Raw genomic sequence first — 16728 nt, forward strand, 5'->3', positions numbered from 1 at the left:
AAACTTCTTCTCGCGCGTCTGGATTCCGCGTGGTGCGTTTGGTGTGTATCGGTCGCGCGAGCTGTTTCAATAGCGCTCCGCTTCATACGCTCATTCTTCGAACGAACGCCGCCGGGAGTAGGACCACGACCATCGGGACGATTCCCGTTTCGCACCGAAATTCCGCGTGTCGTAGAGCAAACCGATTGTTCCGTTCTGGTTTAAGTGTGACAGGATTCGGTACAAGAATCTGTGACGACGAAAGGAGTGGGATTACTGTGCAGTGTAAAAGAAAATCTCTCCGGAAGAGAGGAGTGTGATTTAGCCGTACTACATCCGCAGGCGCTTAGTTTGCGTGGAACAAATTTAGAGGAAAAGACTGGAAGAACCGAACAATTGTCATCATGGGAGATCAAGTCGTGCCAGCAAAAGGCAATATTTTGGGAAGTAAGTAGTTCGACGTGCAGTTGCCAAAGTACAGACCAGCGGAAAGGATTGTTCTTATCACACAGTAGGCGGCTACAATAAGAGTGCGTGAAAATGAAACCACCATATGGCAAAAAACGAAGAGGCCGTGTCATATCAATATGGGAAGCAAATGTGTGGGCGCCTGACCCTATATATGGTCGTAGGTTTTTGTAGTATTATCCTGTTGAAAACATGCGAAAAAACGAAGGCACTGAAATGTTCTCGTAAATCATACTCCGAATATTCTTTTGCAAAAGTTAGCAAAAGCCCCTTTCTCAATCCGTAGGACCATTGCCCTACGGAAAGAAATCAAATCTACGGTCCTATATCGTGCACCCAGTTGCGGAGGTGGACAGATACAAGTTTCAACGTCCCACGATGTTGTTGGGTCGATCATGCAGACCGCAATCCGCAAACAGTTGGTTCAGATAATCCCTTTTCTCGTCTGGCTATTGGATGCACGACAATGTACTTCTTTTACCGACCTCATCTAACATGCTTCCAAATGAACAGACACTTTCTCGGTGCGTGCAACAGCAGCAGCAGCAGCAACAGCATCGACGGTATTCAGGTTTCGTTGAACTAAAATTAAACCACCGTGGAATATACGGTTTCGTTGTGCTGCTTTCCGTTGGGGAAATCAATGAGGTGGGATTAAATCGTGCTCACAACTGTCCTCTCCGATATCATCCTTTTTGTCTTGTGAGATAGTGGCCTTGGTGTTGATTCCCGCACCGATAGAACTGTTGCTTATCTCGCATGAAAGTCAACTCTTTGCCAACGACGATTTCGTCATCGAAGAAATAGATTTAATGTATGCACCTCCGGACGATTCTCAGCACAAAATCCCGAGGGTTATCCGAGTAGTAGTGGCGGCTGTTAGAAAAAGAAAATGAATGAACTGGAAATAGAAAACAGAACGTACATACCACGCACTCGAGTCAACTGATTGCTGTATTTCAAGTCCATGAATTCTGATGAAGGATGGGGGAATGGCACCATCATGTGGATAACATCTTTAAAGCCAAAGCTTTAATAATGTTGGGGTTGGACGGGAGCAAACTTGAACGTAAAAGGTCACGAATTAAGGGTGTGACGAACGTGACAATCAGATCGAACACTTGTAAAACCGAAATCCGTATGTTGCTATTGGGTATCAGGATCGAAGGAACTCGTATCGGAAAGAAGAAACATAAACGACAATGGTTACTAAGATGTTTTTTTTTGCATAACCATGACCACAACAAGCCAGAAAACAATTGCAATCAAAGGATTTGGACTTTAACCCATTTATGTTTGGTCAACACAGTATAATCGTCTGCGAAAGACGGCGTCCCTCACGATGGCTGATGATGAAATTCTCCCACCGATGGGAACATATTGAACAAACGTATTGAGGAATTATCGTTTGTTCAACAAACTGTCAACAATGTGTATAAATATGCTTTCATTTTAAGACGAATCGTAAGGCTCGTTGTGGTATCGTGCTGATGCAAATTTTGGATGTTTTTTCGTTGCTAGACCGGCAGTCAAAACATTTCACTCCCAGTGACATCTTGGCCCGATCACCATGAACAACTCATCTGCTATTGTAAAGTAAAAGCAATTTTTAAATCTTTATGGAACGCCGCAAATAACTTCTTTAAAAATGCAAACCCTGGGTGGAAATTACTCATTCGGTGTGCATCTTTCTTTTCCGGTCGCTTACAGCTCTCCATTCGGTGCGACCGTAAGGTCACCTAGAGGACACAGCCGGGCGCATCTTTCGACGCTGGCGCGGAAAAGAGTGAAAACGTTTGAGGGGTTGTTGGGGTCGGTGGGAAAACAAACGTATGAAGCTGTGTTTTGTAGGGCATGGGGAAGGAAAATTTTCAATATATCTCGGTCACAATTGGCAAAACATGCGTATTCCGAGTGCAGTTTCAGTATTTTAAGTGGCAGTCTCCACTTATTCATTGCCTTACAGTAAAGTAACCACACGACTACCCCCATACAGCTTTAAAAAATAAACAAATATAACAAAGATTATAAAAAGTATAAGGCACACTTTTGACATTGAGTTATCCTTCGCTTATACACGTGGTGCGCCAAAAAGCCGGCGTTTGTTGCGTCCTATTTGGTGGGAGAAGAGAATGAGAATTCTCCCATTCTCAAGAGCAAATTCCGTTCACCGTGGTCGTAATACGCACACATAAAACGAAAGACCTCCTGGTAGTGTTCTGTTCGTATTTGCAATGAGCCCAACAGGTGGAACTAGACACAACAGTCACACACTCGTTACCATGGGAAAATTTAAAATTTTCACCACCACGTTTCGCCTACTGTTCATCTTTCCCGATACATAACCTAGCCAATTTCCCGCCAAAAACAATCAACCAACGTTTGCATTCTTTATCTACGTAGTTACTGTGACTTTGATCGATGGCAGTTGATAGATTTATTGCATCTATGTATGTCCAAGATGGGACTACCGCAATTTACGATGAGAATATGATTGCATTGTTTAATTGCATTAGTATTGTTTACCGAATGTCGGTCCACACTCAAATGATCAAGGATTTCTGCGAGGATCAACATGATATGTACATGATCATGTCTCTACAATGAGGATCTAAACATTGAAACTAAAAAATCAAATTACTAAATTCATTAACCATTAACTTAAAATCGTTTGAACATAATCACAGACAGAGTCCGCAACATATTTCTGGTCGTTCTTTTGAAAAATGTGCTAAGAATCTGTTCTAGCGTAACGCATTCAGTATTGCGGATGTTTGCCACTCCTTAGAAATGGGCGGATATCGACTGTCTAAGTATGTAAGAAACCTTTCCTACATGAGAAGCACGCTGATCGATCGGTTCTTTCTTCATTGGTTAACAGACGAGCTACCGTTTTAGTGTATAAAACCTTTATAAGGTAAAAGTGCAACACACTTCTCACTGTTGCCCAGTTTCGCTAAACCTACATACTCTTTCGGTAATGCACCAGCGGAAGAAAAGAGAAACTGCATTTGTCCGGATGTAACGTTTCGTACTTTCCCGTTGGTTAATATTCCTCTGCCACCGTGCAATTTTGAGGCTATAGAGCTAAATGTAAGTGAGAAAAAAAACCAAACCCTCACCGGAAGCGGAATGATGCAGTCACCGGTTCTGGATCGATGCACACTTCTAGCGTTCCAACGGGTTCTTCACCATTGTTTCAGCATTGCCCATTTATGCATTGGTCTGTGTCAAAGTGTGACTGATTTACATGCCACGATCAGATCGTATCCGTCGAATCGCTTACCCATCCCACGGCTATGTTTAAAGGCCAACCAAATACGTAAGCTCAGTGGCAAAGCTTTTCCTATGTTGAGGGTATGTGCCAATGCTACGACCAAAAAAAAAAACGTTTTCCAACGTTAGGGAGATTTAATTGTCCCTTTGTTGTAGTGTTGGTAGATACATTTGCTACACCCACAGCAAAATAATGTTGGCTTCATGATTTTCAGGACGTTTTTTAGAGTTTTTTTTATTACCCAGTTTGTTTTCTCTCCCCCTGTTTTTAGCCCTTATCCCGGCCCGTTACATTTTGGCCGTGCTCGGTTCGATCGCGATGGCTATCATTTACGGGCTGAAGGTGAATCTGAGTGTGGCGATGGTCGCGATGTTGAACCATTCCGCCCTTGCCCATCATGGTGCAGTGTCGGTTGAGGCGAAGGAACACGTTAACGCAGAACCCGTCTGCCAGGGCAGCAACTCAACCGAAGCGGTTGAGGTAAGTATTTGAAAAATAAAAATCGTTATATTTCTCCTTCCCTTCATGCAGTGTGTGACACTGTGTGTGGTTAGATTGTGGACTCTTACATAAATAATAATTATGTGAACCTTTATAATCATTTTTTTTAATTAATAATCTTTTTATTGATAGCAAATTTAAATATTTTTCAATAATATAACTAATTTGAAGGTTATTTAAATATAGCTAAAAACCAACAGTTATTGCCTTGTTGAGAAGTTCGGATTTAAAAATTTTATCTCAATTAAGGTTTGTTGGCTTCAGTTTTTAGATGTTTTTTAAGTATAAGTTATTAAAAGCTGCCAAAATCATAGTAGAATTTAAATTTTAAAATTATTTTTATTATTAATTTTAAATTAATTCTAAAAATAAAATCTACAATAAAAGAAAAATCTAAAAAAGGTACTAATATAAACTTTTCAGCGCATTTCTTATTCGTTTGATTCGATTCAATGCAATACCGTTTGTAGCTGTATTTCGACAACATCACATTTGTTTGTGAGTTATGACCCAATTTGGCATCTCATCCGATATCTATGATCGAATGATATCATTTTACAACCTGATAGCGAAAGGCGCTCCAACTCCAAAGCACATACTTGACAACAGCCTTCTTAACTGGACATTGTACAACAGTTGACATGCCACACTTCTGTACAATGACCTCTCGCAGAACATGGTTTCAAATATAGCCAATTGATTGGGCCTCCCATTTCAATCAAGCCAGCGATACAGATTAATCGACGCCTTCCGCCGCGCTTCTGCCAATATTCAAAATAAATATTAAACCAAGCTTTTTCCATCGAACGAAGGAAGCCACAAATTACTGGTTTACCGCTAAGGCAACGGAAGAGAAGGTCATGGTCGATTCCCAAGTGTGATGTCCGAAAATGACTACATCGTGTTGGGCGATTTGGGCGCCACCAATCAATTGAAAGAAATGTGCTGGAATCGCGAATGGGAAATATGCCAAAAAAAAGGAAGTCGCGTTAACAGCTGTTATTTATATTGTACGTTTTGTGTTGGCATTTTTTGCGAATGCGATCGATGCTCACGCGGTTCCTTTTTCTGCCTTTTTGGTGATCTTCTTTAGCTTGGCGATCCGCAAAAAAAGCACACATTTCGCTTTAATTGGTTTCACTTTCATTTGTTCAGTTCAGTTGGTGGATGAAGAAGAAAGGAAAACGTTCTTCAAATGAATGGAAAGTGATATGGGATCGCATCTCGTACGATCGTTTTACATAAATTAATCAAACATGAATGAAAACATCTAAATGCTATTAAGCTTTAAGTAGTGAGAGCATTCCAATAATTTGTATACATTTTAAAAGTACATAAAGTCAATGTACTTTTATTATCAATTTTTATCACTGTAGTGAGGCAATACATTTTCATAGATTAATTTATTATAAATGCATATTCAATGTTAATATTAATTATAATTATTTGACCCTGTTATTTGCTCGTTCTCTATTTTTAGGATGGTCCTTTCATCTGGAGCGAACCGGTACAGGGCATCATTCTAAGCTGTTACTTCTGGGGTTATCTGGTTTCCCAAGTCCCTGGGGCTCGGGTGGCCGAATCGTTCTCCGCCCGCTGGGTCATGTTCTTCTCCGTGTTGATCAACGTTGTCTGCACCCTGCTGACACCAGTCGCAGCCAAGATGCATTACATTGCGATGATCGTTATGCGCGTTGGCGAAGGTATCGGTGGAGGCGTGACGTTCCCGGCAATGCACGTCATGCTAGCATCTTGGGCTCCACCGAATGAGCGCAGTGTTATGTCCGCTATCGTGTACGCTGGCACTGCTCTCGGCACGGTCATTTCGATGCTGATGGCTGGCGTATTGGCCGGTACACTTGGCTGGGAGTCAGTGTTTTACGTGATGGGTGGCTTAAGCTGTCTGTGGATGGTTTTGTGGCTGTGGCTGATCCAGGATACGCCTAGCAAGCAACCACTGATTAACCAGGAGGAGCGTGATCTCATTACCACGTCGCTTGGGTCAGGTTCATCGAGCGGTCACAACGAACCAAAACCTCCCGTACCGTGGCGAAAGGTGTTTACGTCCGGTCCGTTCTACGGTATACTGATCGCGCACGTCTGCAACAACTGGGGCTGGTACATGCTGTTGATCGAGCTGCCATTCTACATGAAGCAGGTGCTACAGTTCAACATCAAGGAGAATGCCGTCGTTACCGCCATTCCGTTCCTGACGATGTGGTTCTTCAGCATGGCGCTCAGCAAAACGCTTGATGCGTTACGATCGCGCGGCAAGATCACGACCACGATTGCGCGCAAAACTGCCACCTTCATTGCATCCGCCGTACCGATGGGATGCCTGCTGGCACTCTGCTACATCGGCTGCCAGCGTGGACTGGCGGTTACACTGATGACAGTAGGCATTACGGCAATCGGTGGCATGTTCTGCGGGCTGCTTTCTAACCATATCGATATCGCCCCGAACTACGCTGGAACACTGATGGCCATTACAAACACAGCGGCCACGCTTTCGGGCATCATCGTTCCCATCTTTGTTGGGCAGATCACACACGGAAATGTAAGCATAATGCGTGCAAAGTTTGTGAAGTAATCAACCGAATTTTTTAACCGAATCGAACTTTTGTTTCCTCTAGCAAACGATCGGCGCTTGGCGTGTAATCTTCTTTGTTACTATCGCGCTATACATAGTGGAAATTATAGCCTACCTGGTACTGGCATCGGGCGAAGAACAACCCTGGAACAAAGGTGACAAACCGGCCAGTTCGATTGAGGCAGCCGAAGCGGAAGCCACTCCGCTGAACACGAAAGAAACCAAACAAAACTACAACAGCCAGGAGCAGTAAAGTTCCGTTTTTATTTCATCGAAGGAAATGGTTCAAAAGCCCGTTCTTTAAAACTGTAAGGAGTTCAAAGTGGACGTTAAATTATGCAATAAGATCGCACTCGATTACCGTTTTTGTTTAACGGTATTCTCTCTATGTTTGCTACTCTTACCCAAAGCAATGGTACTTAAGGTTAGATAAACTAAGTTTATTTCATGTATTTGTTAACTGTTATTGATTGATTTGGCCAATCCACATTGGGCGCTTCTATCAGTTAAGAGCTATTTAAAATGAGAACGATAAATCAAAAAGGTTACATACCAGAACCCAACGTTGTCAATGTTTTAAGAAACTATGAAACGACTCATTTACAAGAGGAAAACAAGTGTTTTGTGTATCACTGTTTTTCACCCACCAATCGATCGGCAATCACGGATAAAATATGACGAACTGTGCAAAGATATCGTTTCGAGTCTCTCTCTCTCTTCTCGGCTTAGGGGCTTATTAGGTCATGACTGGCATTTATGGCTTACTAGACTTAATTTTACAGCTTAACTGGAATAGTCTGGATGAGATTTGATAGCGCTCTTATCATATAAAATCAACGCCAACGTATTACTCTTATAAACCAGAGAGCTTTTAATCGACCCGCAATGAAAACGGAAACATTCAATGTACGTTAATGAGCATTTGATTTTACAGATTCAGTGTACAATGGCATTGGTAGAGAGTGTGTACTTAAATAACAGAATAACTAAACCAAACGGAAGCTTTTCAGAAGAAAAATCTATCAAACAATTGCAGCAAATATGAGACTTGAATCGTGGAAGAAGAGAACCTAGTGGAATATAGTATAGGGACGGAAATGGTAGTGCTAGACTTCAACATGCTTAGGCAAATGTATAGGACACACTACAGAGCTCACGTGATGGTAGTTACAATGCAGCGAACAAGAAATATATAAAATTACAATATAAATGAAACGTTTGTTTTTTTTTATTAGGTGTATCAATTATTTCGAAATGTATTGTGTGTTGTACTTAATCGATTCTTATCATACCATGTCTTACAATAGCACATTATTCTCTTATAATCTTACACGAATCATACAAATGAATTGAGTCTTCCGATACCTTCATTCTAATGATTGATCAAACGATCGATAATAGCACCGGTTGTCATTTATGCGGCAGGTTGCTGTCCTTGCACCTTGGTCATTTCGGTTTTAAACTTCGCTATCGTTTCCCTTGCAAGCTTTAGCTTTTCCTTCAGTAGTGCTATTTCCGATATCACCTTCGCCTTGGTTTCAATTATGTTTTCCAGCGCTTGTACCTGTTTCTCCTCAACTGTAGCGAGACGGGAAAGCAAACACATGTAATAAAGCTAGTGCGAGTTTTGGAACATATATTAAAAGATGAAAAACTTACAATCCGTATCATGTTTCCAGATGCCAGCCGTTACCGGTTTAACGTTTGTCAGTTGTTGCTGCATCAGTTGTGTTGGTTCTTGGAATACCAATTCTTCGTACTGCTCCGACACCAAACCCTTCTTACCCTCGATCTGCGATGATACCTCACCGTCCAGGATGGGCGATTGGAAGAGCTTCAGTATGTGGTACATCGTAACCGGACGTTCGGTTGGATCGTGAAAGTGAATTTTGATCACGATTTCAAATTCACCCCAGCCAGTTTCGGTCACTTCGTACGGTGGTTTCGTGATGATTCGATTCGGGTTCGCATAACTTTCATGCAGCTTGAAGTGTATCTTTTTCACGTACGATTGCATGTCTTCGTTTTTGTACGGTTTCACGTACACTGTCCACTGATGTGTATGGCCATCTTCTTCCCGTTTCTTGCCGAACGAGCGGGCCACATTCCCGTAAACGACAGGTTTGACTATGGTTACTCCCTGGAATGGAAGCGGGCGTCTGTTAGGCCGCAGTTTGAAACTACTGATCTTGTTGCCGATACGTACCTTAACTCGACCACCCGAGTCGGGACCAAAGTGCGTTAGCATGTTCATGTTGCAAGAGTGTTTGTATTGATTTTATCGCCAAATCTTCAATATTTAAGCAAACTTTGAAGCAATTTATCCATTTCGCTTTGCACAAATAGATGTTTGTAAATAACACTATCACAACCGGCGTCTGTCAATGATTTGGCGTTTGACAGGTGTCATGGTAGGGAAATTTTAATTTCCCCCTTCAAAAATGCTTAGAATTACCTCGAAAACCAGATTGATTTCTGTAATTTGCCAGAATAATGCAAAACCTGTTGAAATGTACAAAATACAACGTGAAGCGAATTGTTTGTTGAACTGCATGTAATTGTATTAAAGTAGAAAATTCTACTCAACAAAATAAGTAAGTAGAATTAACAGTAAATGATAGGAACAATTGCGTCAAGCAGCAAATTTCCACGAAGCAGAACAATGCATACAAACAAGATGCATTTCTGCACAAACAGCTTCTGCTAATATACGTTTATGTATGTGTTAGCAGCTCATTTTTTGGAACAATTTGCCGTTCTTTTGTTATGTTAATTACAATTCAATATATATTCCCTCCAAAACATAACATAACCTTTCGCTCTTGTTTCGTATGTATCGAAAAGGTCTCTTGCGAACAATAAAATCATTATAAATTTACTAACTCACAGCGATGCAATTATGATTGCGCAGTAAGTACCCTGTCGTCTGGTTAGCCGTTTCTTCCCGGAACACAAATGTACTTTACTATTTCAAGCGATATTCGTCATCGATCGATATTATCACATGCAACAACCGATAGTTCGGATGTGTGTAAACTGTGTTTGGCGCTGTGGTTTGTTATGACCACACGCTTGCATGTTATGTTCAGTTCATTCCATTTTTATCGTCCGTTGGGAGAGCATCGTTGTCGCGGCGCAAGCAAAACGAGTGGAGATTTTGTCAGCCCCCCGTTGATACATCTGAGCGCCAACACAGCTTGGAGATTGTACAAGTGAGAGAGTGCACAACGATCGCGCGCGTGTGTGTGTGTGCGTGTTGTGTGAATTTTATTGCTAAAAAAACACGTGTCCATCGTAATTATTCTGCCTCGTGTTTGTTTAACCGACGACCGTTACTGAAAACGGCATTGGAAAGTAGGCGACAGTAGTGTGAAAAGAATTATTCAACTGCGGGTGAGTTAGTCTGCTGCGTCGATTGCACTCAACCAGTTAAATACACACCTACGCATCTTATCAGTTAACAGCTCCATGTACAAAGAAACGCGTTGAAGTTGGCGCGACATAGCAAATGTGACAACTTTGCACTGTTCTTTAGTGACTCATTTGTTCGTGGTAAAGGAACACTGTAGAACCATTTGACTAAAGTAAGTTAAGTACACTAAGAATTAAGGTGTTAAGTGCAAAAGAAAGGACACTTCCGAACTGCTAGCATCAGTGACAATAAGCTTTTCAATTCCACATCAATATTGGCCACGTTGATCGTTTTTGCGTCTGAAATAGAATCATTTTGGATTATTTTGTCACACTTCGCATCCAATGAGCTACGTTCGGAAACAGTTTCCCCACTGCGCATAGCCTGCTGCGCTGCAAAAGAAACAACAACGACGGTAGAGAAGAAACGGAACGAATACACAGCAGCCTTATTCAAGTAGGCATCTGGTTTTGGAAAAAATAGATCAATTTACAGGTGTTATGACATAGGTATGAAATAAGAGGTAAAAGAAGCAAACAACCACTGTAGTACCACAGGTGTATCGATCACCATCGAATTCGAAGCTAGCTCAGCATAATGATCGGCATTTGGTAGCCGGCACCAAACACTACCCCTACCTCCCCGTCTACGCTTTATTGATGCAAAAACGAACGCATGAATTTATCATGCTGGTTGGTACGCCTTAGTTGTATTGGTGGCGGCAGTTGTTATGTCTGGTGGCTTAAGATGTAACCCCTTCTTTCGGATCGATTTTTAGCCCTGAAAAATATGCGCTATGTTCGTACAGCAAATTGACAAACATGCCTAGAAAGTTGCCCCGTCGAACGGAACGCTGGATCACAGCCGAGGAAGGATGTCGGTTTTGCATGACAACTTTTTACACCTCTACTTCGCGATGAAGGATCGACATTGCGTGACCCTGGCGACCATTAAGCAAGGTTTAAAAAAGAACCGGTCCGTGCACTGCATAAGCAATGATGTCCGTTTCGTGATGGCAACAAAAACACATTCAGGATGTTCGGCGGAGCAACAGAAAACCAAACAAAATTACCATGTTCTATTTATCAAATTAAGTTTGCCAGTCTCTTAAGCACTACTGGGGTAGATTAGTCAACGGATGTGGAACGATTCATTGTGACAATCAGGAATCCGAGGTTTATTTTCCGTTTTCCGTCTCGATTGATATAAGCTCTCTCGAATGTACGATATGATAAGCGGTTATCTTATCGTTAGCATCTTGCTAGAACGGTTTTTTAGCAGCGAACAGCAAACTTAGCCTGTAGACTAATTTGCAGAAGCATTCACATTGCAATTCGTACGTACCTGTGAGTAAATAGCCCGACGTCCCTATATAGTGGTCAGTGAAGTGGGATTTTTGAAACGACACGTGTGTTTCGTGTTGTGTACAATAATTATAGCTTAATCTTTTTACATATGTTATACAGTAAATTATTCCACTAAATATTTTTTGATATGACTGATAATGACTAATTAGACAAGTCTAGGGAAAAATAATAATAATCACATTTTGCTTTTTCCTTTACAGATCCTGTAGCAGATAAAAAAAAACTCAAAATGGCTCTTTCAACTAGTGCTAATTTCATTAAATATTTGTTATTCTTATTTAACTTTTTCTTCGCGGTAAGTACGAACAATGATTGTGGCAGGTTTAATTTTTACTAATAGACTAATTCTAATCCAATTAATTACGTTTTTCTTCTTTAGATCACGGGTGTTATTATAATGGCCGTTGGTTTGACAGTTCAGGGAGCATATCACAATTTCCGGGACATTCTTGATGCAAAATTCTTCAGCATTCCCACCTTCCTGGTGGTGATCGGATCGTTCATCTTTGTTATTGCCTTTTTCGGGTGCTGTGGTGCCTATAAGGAGAATTATTGCATGACCCTAACGGTAAGCGATATCCGCTGAGGGGGTGTTAATTTCCAAATTTTAACGGTTCATTTGGCTTTTCACCACCGTCCACAGTTTTCGGTCCTGTTGATTTTGATTTTCATCCTGGAACTGGCAGCCGGAATCAGTGGGTATGTGCTGCGTAACGATACCAGGGAGCTCGTCAATAATGCGCTCAATTCCTCAATGAAGAGCTATGGTGCAGAAAATGGTGGCGATATTACATTGATTTGGGACGAGATTCAGGTGGACGTGAGTATTCTTCGTTCTGGAATTTTAGAAACATAGACTTTTGCTAACCAATATTTTATCAATTCTAGTTCGATTGCTGCGGAGTTTATAACAGTTCGGACTGGTCTCGTGCAAATTCAGCAAAGTTTAATGAAACGTTCCTGCCGATGTCCTGCTGTCGTCAGCAGACGGGTAAGAACGAACGCAACTCCCGTAATATACGCTTTGTAATATATAACTATTTTTATGCTTTCTTTAATAATAGGTGCCGTCGGATATGTGTCTTGTCCGGATCCCAACAGTGCTACTCTGCGCAAAACTGGATGTATCGATTCTTTCGGCGACTTCATTAAGGCACACGCTGTGAGCCTAGGTGCCGCCGGGATAGCGCTGGCAGTTATTCAGGTTTGTGCTTACAAAACGTTTCCAATTGGAATATTCTTGTAACGATGATTCTGGTTATTTTTTCAGTTCTTTGGAATCCTTTTCGCTTGTTATCTGGCTAAGCAGATTAAGTTGCAAGGTGTAAGTACCTATTAGGATCATTATCTGTTCGTCACAGATGTATAGTTGTGTTTATTACGGTTACATTATGCTTCACAATAAAGATGTATTCACATGAAAGACATGCAAATAAAGAAGGACGAAAATTAGACACCGTTTAGTTATTTCTTCGTGAGCCTATCTTGAAGTTTCATGCTTCATTCAAGGAACGAATGTTGGCTTATATCGTCGGAGACAAACATTATCATTGAGGGGTTGTTTAAGTATAACAGTAAAGTTTTTTGCACACCTATCGTTGAAAAATAATCAAATGATCCGCAGCAGATTAGTTTCGAATTGAATTTATTCTTAATAACACATTCCTCTACAATTTCGACCCACTTCTGGCATCATAGAGTTCCTTAGTTCATCAATTTAATATCGGAACGCTTAGCCATATGTTTGTAATCAGTGTGTACATAAAACTCTTGGAACGTCGGCTCTACCAGCTTATCCTTGGGGATCGTTTTGAACACCGGTTCACCATAATAAGTGCCAACCTGAAAAAATAGACACATTTCGCACAATTGAATTGCAACTGCCATGTACGCTAATTTACACAACTTCATACCTCCCATCCTTCCACGTTCTTCATCAATTCAGCCTCCTCATCACGATTTCGTCGTAGCTGCTTGAGGTACTCGCGATCTCTTTCTGCTAGCAGCAGTGGATAGATGACGTTCTTGGCGGATCGCATCTCAATCTCATTTCGATGGTTTTCCTTCACATTCAGCCAGTACAAAAACAATCCAGCGGTCGAAATACCGGCATAACCAGCGATCATTTGCCATCCTGCAAAATTACAGACAAAAAGTTAAAAGATTCAGCCAGCATTGTGATTATTTGATCCATTCCTCCGGCAATGTTGTGATGACATAATCAACACTTTTGCAAATAAAGCTTACCTTTAAAGTAGGTCTTAGCAGGGATCCGCTTGAATGGGATGTTCTGGTAGCCTCCTTTCGGTGGAAGGTCCTGTAATTTAGCGGGAGTGCTCATGCTGAATATTCACGTGAGTTTTACCAAACAAACAAATCCACAGCTCCCGGGACGGTTCTTTCGCAAGTCGTCCAAAATCGTCGTGAAAATGTTGTTTTGATAAATGTTGTCAAGTTCATTTACGTCACTTTGCTGTCCAACGGGTCTATACGATGGAGTTACATACTTCTCTTTCAGTACAGCTCGCTCGTTCAAAAGTACAGTTGATCAAGTACGGTTTGGAATACGTCTTTGATTACAAATAATGAAATGTTCTCTGAAAGAACTATAAAGAAGTAGGGTAAGTGCTCCAATTTTCGGCAGCTTTGTGCAGCTTATATGCCCTTATATAATACTTGTGTGGAAAGAGAATAGTGGAAACACCACAAACTTTAGCCATCGTACATCGAATAAGATTTCCTAGGCTTTCATTGACTCACCAAGTCATTTGAATAGCACCAATAGACACAGAAGACTCCGGAAATTCCTTTTTGGTCATCTACATGAACAGAACAGTCGTATGAGATTCATGTTGAGATGGAGCAATGATATGAAGTAGACGAACTCTGTTCGATAATTTAACAAAATTTAAAAACAAAACAAACAAAAATAAACAAAACAAAACAAAATTTAATTTAGAAAACATCTTTCGGACCCAAATGACTAATTGTTTTAAAAAATCCAATGCCAAACAGTGGAAATACAATCTGCTCTAAGTTTTCCTTCAAAGAACATTAGTCTATGTAGCGAGCATGTATTTGTAACGTTGAGGTCAATAATTTCAACCTTCTGTTTAGAATAATTTTAACTATTGTTAAACTAATTAGAGCAAAAAGCACCAAACTGGAAGCAAAAATTGTGTGTTTAGTGTACTTTTAACAATTTAAATGCAGTCTGAATGTTTGATCTAATAAAATTTATTACCTATTTAATTAGGGGAAAGAAAACATGTGTTTCTAGAAAGGGGTACCTTTCCAAAAATCTTCCACCCCTATAGGTAGAAGAATTAGTAACACACGATAACAACGTAGTACGTTATCGTTTGTGTCTTATCATAGGCTCAAACTGATAAGCGTTGCAGTACTGTTACACAAAGGCTTAATGTTTCGCAAAGGGCAAATCTAGTTCATGACTAAAAATACATGGCATTACGGTTAAGCTAATAATCTTACTTTACAATTTGTCACTCGACTCGAGACGTGCTTTGCATTTTGGAGTACGCAAATGGGTTCCGCTTTTCCGTATAAAACAGCTCTTCATTCATGAATGTAAACAATCTCAATTTACGCACTAAAAAGAACGCAAAACCAGCCGCACATAACTACAATGGAATGGAAAGAAATTAGTGCCGATACCGTAGTTTACTATCAATCCACAGAACATACCTGTAGCAGCACCGCTGTTAGCGTGTTAGTGATTACCGTATTTCCAGTATCGCGAAAAATATCTTGCAGTCTCGTATGGCAGCTAACATTGTAGATTGTACATTGCGTTGTATCTGCAACATCACAGCAGGAAAGTGGAACAAGCTGTGCTATCAGATCCTTATCGTTCGACGTGAGCTCGTCTGGAGGTTGCGCCGCAAACCAATCGGTATAGTTGTGGACTCCGCAACATTTTAGCTAGAATAAAAGTTTTGTTTAGTTTACACATTTTACAGTCATTACACTTATTCGCACGTTAACTAACCTGCGTTTGGTACGAATCCACGTACGGTTGCCAACTGACATCGACGGGGTACTTATTTACGGCAAACCACAGTTTGCTTTCCATTTCTATTTCCATATTGTATCGTTGTGTGTATCCAATGAAAGCCACCGTACCCTCCATTAGTGAAAAAACGATCAACAGCAAACAGAACTGCATAGAAAAAGAACGATTTAACAGAATCTTTGCCATTTTTCTCACGGAATGCGTACCGTATACAATACAGGGCGGTTTTCTCTCCATGTACCGATGAATCCTATGAACGCTAGTACCAGACACAGTGTACCAACCAACATCAGGAACAACACCAATCGATACATTCGAATGTCCATGAGAACATCCAGCGCTTCATACTGCATTCTGCATACCGATCCGATCGTTAACAACAGTACCCCCAAATACTGAAACGAATTACCGTATATTAATACGCACTAGGCGAACGTTCAACTGGGAATTTGACACTTACACAAAGTATGGTGCAGATCAAGCAGAAGAAAATCTTGATCCATTTCTTGGACCAACCCCCGGGCAGTTTTAACTCTTGCATTGTGATGACAAACCTCCGCCTCGTCTGCAGCTGTGTCGAACTGAGCTATGAAAAATTTTTACCGTGCCTTGCCTGCAAGAAAAATAAAAAACGCACACACGTAACAACACCGTACGGCAATCACTGATAAGAACACACCGGTTGTTACTGCATCATCCCCGGTGCTCCACCAACATCCTCAGCATAAGTGTGCCTTTGTTTGTTTTTCGTTGGTTCGTTTTGTCGTATTGCGTCGTGTGCCGCACGTTTTGTAATTTGGCCGGTGATCAATCTGCTTACCTTTCAACATGATGCACATGGAAAACTTTTTCCCCCTCAAATCGTATTACTAGCGTATAGGGGAGACGATGAAAACAAAAGCTTGAAGCGCTGTTCAGTGCGTATCGCTGACTATGCAAATATCGGGGTTAACCATCCCAGAACTGCACTCGTCGGACCGCTTGTCTACGATCGGAATGTTAAGAGGAAAGAGAAAAATATTTCCTTCCTGTAGAGTGACTTATTTTTTGGATATTTTTCTTGCTTAGACTCCACAAATAGCGAAATTGCACTAAAAACAA

General features: G+C 41.0%; 5 protein-coding genes across 10 annotated transcripts; 2 read left to right on the top strand and 3 right to left on the bottom strand.

Moving 5' to 3' along the window:
• The first annotated feature begins 76 nt into the window (after window positions 1–76).
• Window positions 77–8030, top strand: LOC125761621 (sialin). The gene is made up of 4 exons (XM_049422937.1): window positions 77–426; window positions 3996–4204; window positions 5706–6782; window positions 6859–8030. The coding sequence occupies exons 1-4, from the start codon at window positions 384–386 to the stop codon at window positions 7066–7068; spliced, it is 1539 nt and encodes a 512-aa protein (XP_049278894.1). The 5' UTR covers window positions 77–383; the 3' UTR covers window positions 7069–8030.
• LOC125761627 (YEATS domain-containing protein 4) lies at window positions 8009–9199 on the bottom strand. The gene is made up of 3 exons (XM_049422950.1): window positions 9022–9199; window positions 8475–8955; window positions 8009–8393 (listed from the first exon to the last, which is right to left on the bottom strand). Exons 1-3 carry the CDS (start codon window positions 9067–9069, stop codon window positions 8230–8232), a joined length of 693 nt encoding a protein of 230 aa, XP_049278907.1. The 5' UTR covers window positions 9070–9199; the 3' UTR covers window positions 8009–8229.
• A 116-nt stretch (window positions 9200–9315) lies between these two features.
• On the top strand, window positions 9316–13046 carry LOC125761625 (CD63 antigen). 4 transcript variants are annotated; one of them, XM_049422947.1, is made up of 8 exons: window positions 9879–10208; window positions 10273–10399; window positions 11795–11889; window positions 11974–12162; window positions 12238–12414; window positions 12483–12585; window positions 12659–12798; window positions 12865–13046. In XM_049422947.1, the coding sequence occupies exons 3-8, from the start codon at window positions 11824–11826 to the stop codon at window positions 12931–12933; spliced, it is 744 nt and encodes a 247-aa protein (XP_049278904.1). In that variant the 5' UTR covers window positions 9879–10208; window positions 10273–10399; window positions 11795–11823; the 3' UTR covers window positions 12934–13046. The 4 variants fall into 4 exon arrangements, with proteins under 4 accessions (XP_049278905.1, XP_049278904.1, XP_049278903.1 ...); XM_049422948.1 differs by lacking the exons at window positions 9879–10208; window positions 10273–10399 and adding an exon at window positions 9316–9409; XM_049422946.1 differs by lacking the exon at window positions 10273–10399 and having other exon boundaries at window positions 9880–10208.
• Window positions 13047–13222: 176 nt separating this feature from the next.
• On the bottom strand, window positions 13223–14051 carry LOC125761632 (NADH dehydrogenase [ubiquinone] 1 alpha subcomplex subunit 13). The gene is made up of 3 exons (XM_049422954.1): window positions 13842–14051; window positions 13508–13728; window positions 13223–13436 (listed from the first exon to the last, which is right to left on the bottom strand). The coding sequence occupies exons 1-3, from the start codon at window positions 13933–13935 to the stop codon at window positions 13299–13301; spliced, it is 453 nt and encodes a 150-aa protein (XP_049278911.1). The 5' UTR covers window positions 13936–14051; the 3' UTR covers window positions 13223–13298.
• A 758-nt stretch (window positions 14052–14809) lies between these two features.
• LOC125761624 (tetraspanin-3-like) lies at window positions 14810–16701 on the bottom strand. Of its 3 annotated transcripts, XM_049422942.1 has the most exons (7): window positions 16448–16701; window positions 16307–16361; window positions 16088–16240; window positions 15834–16022; window positions 15604–15774; window positions 15300–15536; window positions 14810–15235 (listed from the first exon to the last, which is right to left on the bottom strand). In XM_049422942.1, the coding sequence occupies exons 3-7, from the start codon at window positions 16166–16168 to the stop codon at window positions 15098–15100; spliced, it is 816 nt and encodes a 271-aa protein (XP_049278899.1). In that variant the 5' UTR covers window positions 16169–16240; window positions 16307–16361; window positions 16448–16701; the 3' UTR covers window positions 14810–15097. The 3 variants fall into 3 exon arrangements, with proteins under 3 accessions (XP_049278899.1, XP_049278898.1, XP_049278897.1); XM_049422941.1 differs by lacking the exon at window positions 16307–16361; XM_049422940.1 differs by lacking the exon at window positions 16448–16701 and having other exon boundaries at window positions 16088–16435.
• Window positions 16702–16728: the final 27 nt, after the last annotated feature.

This window comes from Anopheles funestus, chromosome 2RL (genome assembly GCF_943734845.2).
Source record: "Anopheles funestus chromosome 2RL, idAnoFuneDA-416_04, whole genome shotgun sequence".
Lineage (NCBI taxonomy): Eukaryota > Metazoa > Arthropoda > Insecta > Diptera > Culicidae > Anopheles > Anopheles funestus.